General features: G+C 31.4%; 4 protein-coding genes across 5 annotated transcripts; 1 reads left to right on the top strand and 3 right to left on the bottom strand.

Annotated features, from left to right (window-relative positions):
- Nucleotides 1-324: 324 nt before the first annotated feature.
- LOC136781806 (cilia- and flagella-associated protein 251-like) lies at nt 325-1,396 on the bottom strand. Its single transcript, XM_066740806.1, has 2 exons — nt 896-1,396; nt 325-822 (listed from the first exon to the last, which is right to left on the bottom strand). Exons 1-2 carry the CDS (start codon nt 1,394-1,396, stop codon nt 325-327), a joined length of 999 nt encoding a protein of 332 aa, XP_066596903.1.
- A 1,200-nt stretch (nt 1,397-2,596) lies between these two features.
- Nucleotides 2,597-4,710, bottom strand: LOC136781720 (putative nuclease HARBI1). 2 transcript variants are annotated; one of them, XM_066740693.1, is made up of 4 exons: nt 4,654-4,693; nt 3,832-4,585; nt 3,346-3,632; nt 2,597-3,262 (listed from the first exon to the last, which is right to left on the bottom strand). In XM_066740693.1, the coding sequence occupies exons 2-4, from the start codon at nt 4,065-4,067 to the stop codon at nt 2,709-2,711; spliced, it is 1,077 nt and encodes a 358-aa protein (XP_066596790.1). In that variant the 5' UTR covers nt 4,068-4,585; nt 4,654-4,693; the 3' UTR covers nt 2,597-2,708. The 2 variants fall into 2 exon arrangements, with proteins under 2 accessions (XP_066596790.1, XP_066596789.1); XM_066740692.1 differs by having other exon boundaries at nt 3,832-4,710.
- Nucleotides 4,711-4,730: 20 nt separating this feature from the next.
- Nucleotides 4,731-9,203, top strand: LOC136781722 (uncharacterized). Its single transcript, XM_066740694.1, has 6 exons — nt 4,731-4,805; nt 7,927-8,029; nt 8,102-8,230; nt 8,300-8,562; nt 8,637-8,724; nt 8,804-9,203. The coding sequence occupies exons 1-6, from the start codon at nt 4,797-4,799 to the stop codon at nt 8,956-8,958; spliced, it is 747 nt and encodes a 248-aa protein (XP_066596791.1). The 5' UTR covers nt 4,731-4,796; the 3' UTR covers nt 8,959-9,203.
- Nucleotides 9,204-9,257: 54 nt separating this feature from the next.
- On the bottom strand, nt 9,258-10,671 carry LOC136781805 (putative nuclease HARBI1). Its single transcript, XM_066740805.1, has 4 exons — nt 10,469-10,671; nt 10,213-10,359; nt 9,861-10,128; nt 9,258-9,791 (listed from the first exon to the last, which is right to left on the bottom strand). The coding sequence occupies exons 1-4, from the start codon at nt 10,669-10,671 to the stop codon at nt 9,258-9,260; spliced, it is 1,152 nt and encodes a 383-aa protein (XP_066596902.1).
- Nucleotides 10,672-12,129: the final 1,458 nt, after the last annotated feature.

Raw genomic sequence — 12,129 nt, 5'->3', positions numbered from 1 at the left:
TCCCCTTCCCTGTCTCCTTCTACTTTTCCATTCCATACCTCCATTCCCATCTCTCCAATTATGTCCATCATCCTCATTCCTTCCGCATTTACTACCTTATCTTTCGATCTCCTTTTCTCTTCCATTTCCTCACCCTCCTCCCCTTCCCCTCCCAATTCCCCTATCCTCGCATTCCAATCCCCTCCTACCAAGCACCTCTTACCCTGCCCTCTCTCTATTGCTCTCTTTATACCCTCCTCTATGCTCCTCATTCCCTTCCCTACATATAATGCTATAATTCTCCATTCTTCCCCCTCTATTTTTATTCCTACTTCCATTATCCCTTCATGCCTCCCCTCCTCTCCTTCTTCCTTTCCCCCTAACTCCTCCCTTACCCCTATCAATATTCCTCCCTTCGCCCTTCCCTTCCTCTCCTCCTTCTTTGCCCACTGCTTCCACCATCTGTATCCTCTCGGTACTCTCTTGCTCACTCCCTTCCACCCTTTCTCTTCCATCCACGTTTCCACCATGCATACTATATCCCACTTTCCTATTTTTCTCCAAAAATCCTCTTCCTTGTTTCCCACTCCTGCTACATTCCAAAACGCAATCTCTATTCCTCTTCCTTTCCTCTTCTCTTCTTTCCTCCCCTCCCCTCCTCCTATTCCTTCTCTCCTCTTCTCCGTTCCTTTCCCCAACTCTTTCCCTTCTATCCCTTCTCTTCTCCCCCTCTCTCTTTCCCCCGAAAATTTTCTCTTTCACCCTTTCTCTCTCCTTCCCACTTCTTTCCCGCTCCATTCCATAACTCCCCCTTATCTTCTCTCCACCTCCACTCTTCCCCTTCTATGCACACTTTCATATATCCCATATACACCCTTCTCCCTTTCCTCCTTTCCCCTTCCGCTATTCTTTTTACCTTCTCCATCACCCTCCTCTCTTCCCATGTCATATCCTCCTCTATTCTTTCTTTCCTCCCTCTTAGCTTTCCTTTTCCTCTCATTATTTCTTTCTTCACCTCCCTATCCTTCATCTCCACTATCACTCCCTTTCTTCCTCCCTTTCCTATTCCACCTACTCTCTTTATTCCTTTCACTCCTTCTCTTATTCCTATTATCCCCATTAAATCCTCCACCTCTTTCCTCATTTCCCCCTCACTTCCTTCTACCCTTTCTATTCCCCATATTATTATATTATTCTTCCTACTTTCTCTTTCCTTCTTCTCCTTTTCCCATTCCAGCCTTCTTATTCTCTCCTCTAATTCTTTATCCTCCTTTCTTCTTTCCTCGTTTCCCTTTTCTTCTTCCTCTCCATTCTCCTTTTCTTTTCTTTCCATTTTTTCCATCCTTTTCTTTAATTCCCCTATCTCCCCTCTCCACTCCTTTCTATCTTTCTCCATCTCCCCTCTCACCTCCTCCATCTTTCTTATTATTTGACCATCCGTAGTTATAGTTTGGTTAAATATGAAGAACGATCTATGCGTTATGAAATTCGACATATACAGCGGTCTTTACGGAAATATAGAGAATTTGTTATCGAATATTTTGTGTAGTGATTTGACCCGAACTGCCAAATACGTCCATATTTTACGTTTTAGGAACTCACCCACTCTCCGCTTCCGCAATCCTACTCTTATATTCACTGAGCTAGTTGGCATTTTCGTTTGACGATTACAATATTTTGCGATTACTACAGTACAGTGGTTCTTTCGGGAACCTGGCGCCCAACTTTCGTTTTAGAGTTTGATTAATTTATCGTTTACGAATATCTTAGGGTCAGCCAAAATTTTTGTAGTGTAGCAACATAAAATGTTGGCATATTTTACTTACAAATAAAGAGCAATAATGAGTCATTTTCAGTGATGTCCTAAAAAAGAAAATTGTTAGACATATCTAAATTACTTTACGTTATGAATATATTATTAAATATATTAAGTATATTTTAAGTAAGTTGTATAAAGACTTGTTAGTTTAAATAAGAGTACTGTGATATGTGAAGCAGGAGAAAAAAGATTTTTATTTCATATTTGTAAGCTGCAGCTGCTTTGTAGACACTGTAAATTCTTTGCATGATCTAGCCATGTTAATATAATTATTTGTCATTCATTTTGCTAAACTGAAAACAAACTTTAATAAGCTTTTTTCTATTTAATTTTTACCGTTTAAAAATTTCTTACGTGTGGGAGTTTACTGTAGGGATATATAAATGATTACTCTCCTATTACTTCTCCATTCCTTTACTAACAGTTAAATATTTTTATCTTGTCCCCATAAATTAATATAAAGACTTTGTTTGCGCGATGAGTATTTAATTAGATATACTGAACATTTTATCAAATATACAAAATGTAAGTTTATGTTTATGTAATGGTATGAAGAAAAAGAAATATTTTATTTGTATAAGTACCTTTATTATTAATAATTATTTATGAAAATGTACTATAATATATATTAAATTTTGTACCATGAAATAGAAAATAAGAGTAGTTATCTTGAGATTACTTGAATTTACATTTTGAATAATTATATATAATCAGTTTTTAATTCTTGCTGTATGCTTGAATTTTATCTGTGAGGAAATTATCAACGAATTTTGTATGGATTGTTAATATATATTTATTTTACTGTAATTGAATGAATATATGAAATAAAAAACTAACATTGTAAATTGCATAAGTTCGTTATTATACATTTTTATATATGAAACAGACTTTATTATTATACATAATTTTTTCATAGTAAACTTTGAAAGTAATTGTCAATTATATATGATCTTTCTTGGTCATGCAAATTTTCATCTAATTGTCTATTCATATTATTATATATATCATAATTCATTTCTAATTCTATTGAACGCCTTGATATATTATGTATAACAGCACATGCTGTTATCATTGGCAGAGTACGTTGGGGTGTTAAAAAACGAGATCCTATCGTTAACACAGGGAACTTTTTCCCTAAAACACCAAAACATCTTTCTACCATACACCTTGTACGTATATGCGCTTCATTATAAAGCACTGCAGATGGTGTAAGAGGGTTGGTAAGAGGAGTTAGTAGATATGGCAAGCATGGGTATCCTGAATCACCTAATAACATTGCGTTACCAAATTCTCCGTTTTCAAAACGCATTTTGATTTTTGAATTATCAAAAATGGTTGCATCGTGTGTTGATCCAGGCCATCGAGCAACTAAGTCCATAATTTCTAATCGTGAATTAACGATTGCCTGGACATTGATGGAAAAAAAACCTTTTCCGTTTCTGAAAAGCTCGCCATTTTCACCACCTGTAATAAAATGAAATTACACATATTAACAATTTAATTTTCATAAATATAATAAATTTATAAAAAGTTGATATTTTTATTACCATACGATCTTATGCGAACGTGAAAGCAGTCTATTGCTCCAATAATACGGATAAAACCGGATAACTGATAATTCTCCACTTGACATTTTAAAATTCCATTGTTGTCTGAAGGAAATTTGATAAATTCCTTATGTAATTCAGTAATAGCAAATGACACTTTATGAATTATTCTTAAAGCGCTAGTTTCACTAATGCCAATAAAATCAGCTATAGTAATAGCAAATGACCCAGTTGAGAAAAATCTAAGGGTAGTCAGTAACTGAATTATTGGCGGAATACAATTATTTCTGGAAAATTCAAGTATTTAATTAAGCAAAATTGTATAATTTATAGCCTTGTTCATGTTGCTTGCATTTTCTGCACTTTTCAACAAAAATAATGTACATGTCATACTCAGTATACACTTTTAAAGAAAAGTACAAAAAGTAAGCAATTTAAAGAAAGCTAATAATACATGTCAAAGGATATGGAAAAATATTTAATTGCCTTTCTGTTTGACTCCTTATTTTGTGCTCAATCTTCTCCAAAATGATAACAAAATTTTCTTTAGTTATTCGGAACCTAGTCTCAAAATCTATCGCATCATACAGATTAAACCAATCAATTCTGGGTTTAATAAGTCTAGGCCTTCGATAATTGTAAATACTTTCGTGATCCAATAAATTAAATTCATCGTGATCATCATCAATTAACCAATTGCAAATATCTTCTATATTTTCCATTATGATGCAACAAATAATAAATTATTTCTCGCGAATTTGAAAATGGGTAGCAGATAATTTTAATGCAGATAATTGCAGATTGCAGTTGACAGAATTACGTGAAGTTTCAAATTTTAAAAAACTTCTGGATAGCCAACTTAAATTACTATATTTTTCATAGGTTGGTACAATTTGTTAGCCCGGCTAGCCCCAAGCCGGACTTGGTGAATCTCACCCTAGAGAAAAACCCTGTACTTCCAGTTCAAACTACAGTTTGTAGTCTAGACACTTGCTATACCACGTAGAGAAGTATATGTTGTTCTCGCCACTTACTATGCAGTGTAGTGTAATTCAAGATGGCGGACTTGGCAACGCTGCGTAAAACTCACGAAATTCAAGCAAATTCCGCCATTTTGTACCCGGATATTCGCTGTCTTCGTTTATCAAAAGTGGTATATCAACTATCTCTTTCTACTGACAACTTTCGGTAGTTGAATCTGGTTGAATCGAGTTACCTAGAGATATCGCTAAGAGCGATTCTGTAACACAAAGTTTTCGATGGGTAAAATGTCAGGGGAAGGTGGGGAAGTAGGGAATTAGGGAATACCGGCAGCACTTCCACTTTCCAGCAAGGTTGCCAAGTCCGCCATCTTGAACAGTACTACGCTCTATAGTAAGTGAATTTTGATATAAGGAATGCAGACTGCACAAAGTATACTGCCAGCGGAAATACGTCAGTAGCCATCTTAAATGCAGAACGTAATATATCAAAAATTATATATATTATATTCACAGCCTGTCACCGTGAACGGCGTGAACGAAGACAAATGTTTATTATACGGAAAAATAAAGTGTAATAAAGAAATAAGGAGTAGTGACAGCTTTGATCTATTTGACAGCTGAAGTACTTATGGTAAAAGTGAATAAATAAAATAAAAATACTTTTCCTAAATTGATTTTTAATTTTGATAAAATGGTCAAATTTAGCCATTAATTAATTAGATTTGGTAATAAATACAAAAAATGCGTTTTATTATAACAAATGAGTTGAGGTAAAATAAACTCAATGTTTTTATATTAATTTGTTAACAATTGCATTTTTTATTTATTATTGAGTACAATAAGTTAACGGTTATTAAAAAAAAATTCTTTGTAATGAAACAAAAAATGAAAAAATTTTAATCTTCACCAAGACTTGAACACGAGCCCACCGCATGATAAACGGCAACCTTACCGCCTGCGCTACAGCGCTCACTTGATGTAACATGAGCAAACCAGGCTTTTTAAAGACTGACTACAATTCTTTTATTAATTCGTCATAAATGATCAAGAATTAGCTGTAATAATAAATACATTTATCTACATAGCATTATTGTACTAAATTTATTGTTTTTAATTTGAAGCATACATTTTGCATGAAGATATGATAATTTAAGGGTAACCATTCAGTACTCTATATACAAAACTATTCATATGCTCAACTATCATAAATTAATTAAGTAATATTATAATATTTGTTATATGTAGTCGAATAACTATGATAAACCAGCATATGAATAGTTTTGTATTTAGAGTATTGCATGAACACACTTAAAGTATCGTATCTTCATGTAAAATGTATGCTTCAAATTAATAACATAATAAATTTAGTGCAATAATGCTGTGGAGACAAATGTATTTATTATTGCAGCTAATTCTTGATCGTTTATGACGAGTTAGTGAAAGAATTGTAGTCAGTCTTTAAAAGGCTGTTTTGCTCTTGGTACATCAAGTGAGCGCTGTAGCGCAGGCGGTAAGGTTGCCGCTTGTCATGCGGTGGGCTCGTGTTCGAGTCTTGGTGAAGTTTAAAATTTTTTCATTTTTTTTTTCATTACAAGGAATTTTTTTTTTAATAACCATTAATTTATTGGACTCAATAATAAATAAAAAATGCATTTGTTAACAGATTAATATAAAAACATTGAGTTTATTTTACCTCAACTCATTTGTTATAATAAAACGCATTTTCTGTATTTATTACCAAATCTAATTAATTAATGGCTACATTTGACCATTTTATCAATATTACAAATCAATTTAGGAAAAGCGTTTTTATTTGCTTTGAGTTTTTAGGTAAACGCAGCACCACTTCACACGGATAACACGTAAAAATGTCACGGTTAGCGGTAGTCGCCCTTCTTCTAAAGCCAATGTTGCCTGAAGTCCAAATCACACCTATGCTTTCCAGGCATAGTTGTGTTTGTACCGCTTCCCTTTAAATTTTCTATACTCCTGCTGGCTAGCGCTTATCTTCATTTTTGTTGCTAAAAGCTTGATTCTGGCACCACTGCCGTGTGGAACTATTAGTTTGCTAATAAAAGCAGAGGCTTAATTTTAAGAGATTGCAACATATAGTAATTAATATAGATACAATTGTAAAAAGAAAACAAAAATTTTATTTTACATATATTAACTTTAAATAAAATCCCACAAAGTACTGTAAAATATCTAACATGTTATATTATATATCTAATCTGTCAGCTTCTTTATTTTAATATTCATCTCAATTATCACAGTTTGATCCTCAGCGATGACACAGTAACCACATTATGGTGAATCTATTCTTTTTTTTTAATGTTCGATCCACATAGCTCCATTCTCAGCATTGACATAGTAAACACTTTACAATAATTTAATCTGAAACAAAATCCCAAAAAGTACTATATAAAATCTTACATTAGAAATTACAAATGTAATCTGTCAGCTTCTTTATTTGTATCGTATTTACCCAATGTGTTGACTTGTTTATTTTAATATTCATCTCAATTAACACAGTTTGATCCTCAGCGATGACACAGTAACCATAATATGGTGAATCTATTCCTTTCATTTTAATGTTCAATCCACATAGCTCCATCCTCAGTAGTGACATAGTAAACACATTACTATAATTTAATCTGAAATAAAATCCTAGAAAGTACTATAAAATATCTTACATTTTATATTATATATCTAATTTGTCAGCTTCTTTATTTATTATTGTATTTACCCAGTTTTTTCACTCATTTATTTTATTATCCGTCTCAATTAACATAGTTTGAATCTCAACGATGACACAATAACCACATTATGTTTAGTCTATTCCTTTATTTTAATTTTGAAAATCCGCATAGCTCCATCCTCAGCACAGTGACATAGTAAACACATTACTATAGTTTAATCTGAAATAAAATCCCACAAAGTACCACAAAATATTTATATCTTACATTTTATATTATAAAATTTATTGTTATACTTATCTAAAATGTTCAGTCCTTTATATACTTTTAAAAATTATTTTTATGTACATTTTACAAATTTCGTCACTTTATTTATTCACTTATACCATCAGTATATCAGCTGTCAGTAAGATTAAAACTGTCACTTTATTTCTTTATATTACTTTTTAACTTGCGGTATGTATGTACGATACAATAATACTAACATTTGTCTTGGCTCACGGACCATGCATTATGGCTGCGTTCCGTTATTACTGCATATACTCGAAGTATACTGCAAGTATACTTCAAATCGTTCCAAAATAGCTTGCAGTAAGCTTCCAGTATACTGCAAAAGTCCTAGGGAAATTCATGACGTCATGAATTTTTCGTCACTTCCTGCCAATTTCTTACTGCATTTACTGGGCTTTTCTGGGTGGGGTAAATCCAGTAAATGTTAAAAAAAAGCAAAATGTTGACTGATTGAAATTGGTATAAGTCTTGACGACTCAGTTCTGTTATAATTTTCATCCTCTTTTGTCTTGTGCAAAGTTAGTATAAAATTAACGAGTATTACTAATTTATATAATATTTATAAAAACAGGGCAATAATTATATAATATTTAATTTATTCTTAAACGAAGCAGGATCCAATGGCACATAACAGTGAATTAATTTTTTTAAATGAAAGTAATGAACAAATTCAAGTAATTGTTGATGTAGAAACTGCTGAAAACGCTAGGTCTGGTAAGTTATGTGCTCAATATTTACATAGTTATCATAAAGAAGTTTTATACGCTTTTTTGTTCAATTTTATAGACACGAAGTTTGCCCAAAAATTATATAATGAATTGGTATTGAATAAACAAACACAACTAGACGAAAAACTAATTGATGATCCAGGTGACTCTGAGCTTCAAGATCAAGAAAATCCAGAAATTCTTAACCGTATGCTTTTGTTGTTCATTAAAAATATTTTATGTCATACAATAACAGTCTCCTAATGTATTTATTTAGTTATAAGCTCTACAGATCAACATTTATGGAGCGACAATGAAACAAAATTGTTGTTAACTCTATATAAAGAAAATAAGAATAAAAGTATAAGTGTTAAACATTTATTTAAATTTATTTCAACACAATTGAAAGAAAATGGAGGTTATAATATTACACCAGAGAAATGTAATACAAAGCTACAAGCTTTAAAAAGGTCTTACAAAAAAGTTCAAGACCATAACAAAAAGTCAGGAAATAACCGAAAATCTTGTAAACATTACGAGGTAAGAACACATTTTCAAATAGTTTTTTAATCTTCCACATTATTACAAAGTACTAAATAACTCTATATTTGTAGATATTACAAGATATATTTGATAGAGAACCGTGGATAAAACCTGTCGCTGTAGCAGGTACATCTGTAGAAGCTTATAAAGACAATGATGGTAAGTACTATATAATTATATTATAAATAATAATTTTACATTAGATAGTATAATAACTAATTAATAATCTCATTTTAAGATCCTCCCAAGAAAAAAAAGAAGGAAAACACGCTGCAATTATTATTAATGGAGAAAAAATTAAACAGAGAAGACTCAAATAGACGACATAGAGAAAAAATTGAGAGAATTGATAAATTGCAGCAAATCTTGGAGAAAATAGCCAAAGAAGAGTAAATGCCTGAAGATATTTATTAAACCGTTGCAATAACATTAAAATATTTTTTGTTTAAATCTTGGTATACACTGTAAAGGTTAAGCTAGTCTAACTAAAAGTTAATTATATTTTTTTATAACCCCAATTTAGTTTACGAACTTTTGTGACATATTGTTAAGGTTATGTCATTAAAATTAGGGAAACGATGAAGTAAAAACTGAAAATGTTCTTTAAGTATTTAGTTTTAATAGAAAGTGAATCTATGTCTTCGTACAGTTACATACAAATGTATTTGTCACAATTCTATTAATATTAAAGTTTATAATTCATTGCTTAGTAAGTACGTAATGGCATTTCTCTTTTCTATACCTTCTGTTTTTAAAATATTAGCATTTCTCATGCTATCATTTAAATTGTTTACCCTTCTTAACTCATGGACGAGAATAGGAATATCAATCAAGTCATCTTTTAAGATACATATATTATGTAAAATGCAACAAGCTATTATATAGCGTGGGATTAGATCAGTTCTTATCATAGGAAGCTTATCCAATATACTTCGAAATCTTCCTTTTAGAAGTCCAAAACTTCTTTCAATGATCATTCTTGATGATGATAAGACCGTATTGAATTTTACTTTCTGCTCTGATAAATGACCATTGTTTCTGTACGGTACCATTATATACTTCTGTACTTCATACGCCGCATCTCCAATAAGGTGACTGTTATCAGGGAAGTTCTCCTCAGAACACATATCTATAATATTAGACAGTCTAAAAATACGCATATCATGCACTGACCCTACCTCTCCACAGTAGACATGAATAAACTTCAACGTTTCATCACATACAGCCTAAAAATATATATAGTTAACAGAAACTATTTTGTAGTTAAAATAAACTCAACAAGAATATTTAATTACCTGCAGTTGTAAAAAGTGGTACCCTTTCCTATTTACATACGCCTCAGGGTTTTCTTTTGGAGCAGCAATACTAATATGGGTTCCATCGATAGCCCCTACTACTTTAGGAAATCCATACTGTTGTTTAATTCTTGCCATTGTGATTTTAGCTTCCTCTGTTGATGGCCATTTTATGAAGGTATGCAAATATGAATATAGAGCTGTTGTTACCCTTTGTACAGATCTCCAGGCTGTTGATTTACCTATTCCAAATCTGTCACTAACACACCTGTAATATATATGAAAAATATTAAACTCAATAATCTCAAATAAACATAATTTACTGATAGTTAAAAAAGTAATTTAAAGTAACCTGAAGGAATTAGGAGTTGAAAGAAACCATAATGAAAACAACAATTGCATTTCTGGACAAAGTGTGTGACGTCCAAATCTAGCTGACTTTCTTTCTAAATGAGGCGATAATAATTCCTTAAGAAATGAAAATGTGTTTCGTGTTATTCTATAATAATAAAGTTTATGGAAATTATTTAAATATATTACTTAAAAAATGCATTAACATTTTTAATGTATTAACATTTTTAATGTATCTTACATCCTTTGAAACTCACCGAAAATGTGATTTAAAATCTGCGTCTGTATAATTGCATACGGTCTTGCTAAAATAGTTTGTAATTTTTGTTCTTGTTGAAAAACTGTTATTTTTTGTGCTTACTTCTATAATAAATTCGTCATCACTGTCTGATGAGTCTGTATCAATTAGCATAGATGTTATACAGTTGACAGTAGATGAAATAATTTTTCCCTTTTCCATTTTATTTCTGCTAATGTAATAAATTTTTTAGAAATTATCATAAGCCTTGCACACACATTCACACATACACAGATTTTGACGATTCAAATTAGTACAACACAATCACAAATAACATATGTATATATACCGGTAATGTGTCGCCTGTTTTACTGCAAGTATACTCAAATCCGTTCCTTTTAACATTTTAGACAATATACTCACAGTACTAAAGTAAAAACGGAACGCTGTTTGCAGTATACTGTAATGACGTCATTGTTTCTAGAGATGTACTGTACTGGCAGTAATAACGGAACGCAGCCATTTATTTTGAAATTAGTAATTAGAAATATCTATATTGCGGTCCCTCTACAGTCTCTACCCTCTGACGTATTTCCGCCGACCAGTAGTATCAGCAGCGACTATAGCGTAGTACCCAAAATAGTACTACGCTATAGGATATGTCGCTTTTGGGGGTAGAGGGTAAAGTGCCATAATATTTTCCTATAGCAAATTTAAGGAACTTTGGGTGAGTAGTTTATATTATGCAGCACATGCCCTCTACCGTCTCATCAACTATAAAATAATATGATATAGTAATGTTCATCCTTCCTTAAACATTTATGTACTGTATGAGGTTAATTTGGAGATTATGAAATCATATATTTTTTCTTTCAGTTACAAAATGTTGACTGTATAATAGTTTTGAAATGCAAACTATTCTTATTTTTTATTGAAATTAAATAAAACTTATTCAGAAAACATACAAACACATTTTGATTATGCATGTCTACACAATTTAGTGGATACATTGACGTGTTTAATATTATCCTTTACTAAGGAGCGAACTCATAAATAGGTAAAACTTGTATGCATGTTTAAACAAATATTTGTATTCCTTTTTTAGTGTTTCTTCGTCTTCAATAAAATAATTTTTTTTTCATAAATTACGTAATGCTTTACTATTATTTTTTATGATACCATATAATCGTTTACAAATTCCACTTTTCATATTACACAATTTTAATGTTTTCTACACTAAAGCTGAAGATATTTTTGATGAAGAATAATAGTTATAGCCTTTCTAAACACTCGCCTTTGAGAACCTTATAATTTCAGCATCACTTATCTACACCCAGATTTTAACAGTCTAATCTCACTAGTGTTATAGCTGTTACTTATTGTATTTTAAAGTTGCTTTTTATATTCCTCTTTTTTATAATATGAAAAGTAATTAATACACTTTATTTTAATAAATATTTACACAGACGTGCCAAATCTCATTTTCCTCATTTTTAAAAATGGTGGGAGACGATTCTTGTTGATCTTATTGTGTTGTAAACGAACCTGATTTTGAAATTACTCCAGTACATCAGATTTTTTAATTTTTAGCTTAAATAGTACAAAATGGCTTTTTTCGCCATTTTCATTATTTTACTTCAGAGAACGAATTTTGTTTAAATTCCACAATTAAACCATATA

Source organism: Prorops nasuta, unplaced genomic scaffold (genome assembly GCF_024137725.1).
Source record: "Prorops nasuta isolate Cenicafe-Biocafe unplaced genomic scaffold, Cenicafe_Pnas_1.2 PNAS00024, whole genome shotgun sequence".
NCBI classification, from domain to species: Eukaryota; Metazoa; Arthropoda; class Insecta; order Hymenoptera; family Bethylidae; genus Prorops; species Prorops nasuta.
Note: the sequence above shows the minus strand (reverse complement) of the source record. Positions and strands in the feature narration are given on the sequence as shown.

Bases quoted from the DNA above. Each gene is read 5' to 3' on its own strand.
- LOC136781805 (XM_066740805.1), bottom strand. From the start codon at position 10,671: ATGGAAAAGGGAAAAATTATTTCATCTACTGTCAACTGTATAACATCT. The intron at 10,129-10,212 runs GTTACTTTAAAT...TATATATTACAG, and splicing joins TCAACTCCTAATTCCTTCAG to GTGTGTTAGTGACAGATTTG. The intron at 9,792-9,860 runs GTAATTAAATAT...ATATATTTTTAG, and splicing joins ACCACTTTTTACAACTGCAG to GCTGTATGTGATGAAACGTT.
- LOC136781720 (XM_066740692.1), bottom strand. From the start codon at position 4,067: ATGGAAAATATAGAAGATATTTGCAATTGGTTAATTGATGATGATCAC. The intron at 3,633-3,831 runs GCAATTAAATAT...TGAATTTTCCAG, and splicing joins ATAAGGAGTCAAACAGAAAG to AAATAATTGTATTCCGCCAA. The intron at 3,263-3,345 runs GTAATAAAAATA...ATTTTATTACAG, and splicing joins CGTTCGCATAAGATCGTATG to GTGGTGAAAATGGCGAGCTT.
- LOC136781722 (XM_066740694.1), top strand. The intron at 8,030-8,101 runs GTAAGTTATGTG...TCAATTTTATAG, and splicing joins TGCTGAAAACGCTAGGTCTG to ACACGAAGTTTGCCCAAAAA. The intron at 8,725-8,803 runs GTAAGTACTATA...TCTCATTTTAAG, and splicing joins AGCTTATAAAGACAATGATG to ATCCTCCCAAGAAAAAAAAG.
- LOC136781806 (XM_066740806.1), bottom strand. From the start codon at position 1,396: ATGGAGGAGGTGAGAGGGGAGATGGAGAAAGATAGAAAGGAGTGGAGA. The intron at 823-895 runs GTAAAAAGAATA...AAGTGTGCATAG, and splicing joins AGAGGAGGGTGATGGAGAAG to AAGGGGAAGAGTGGAGGTGG.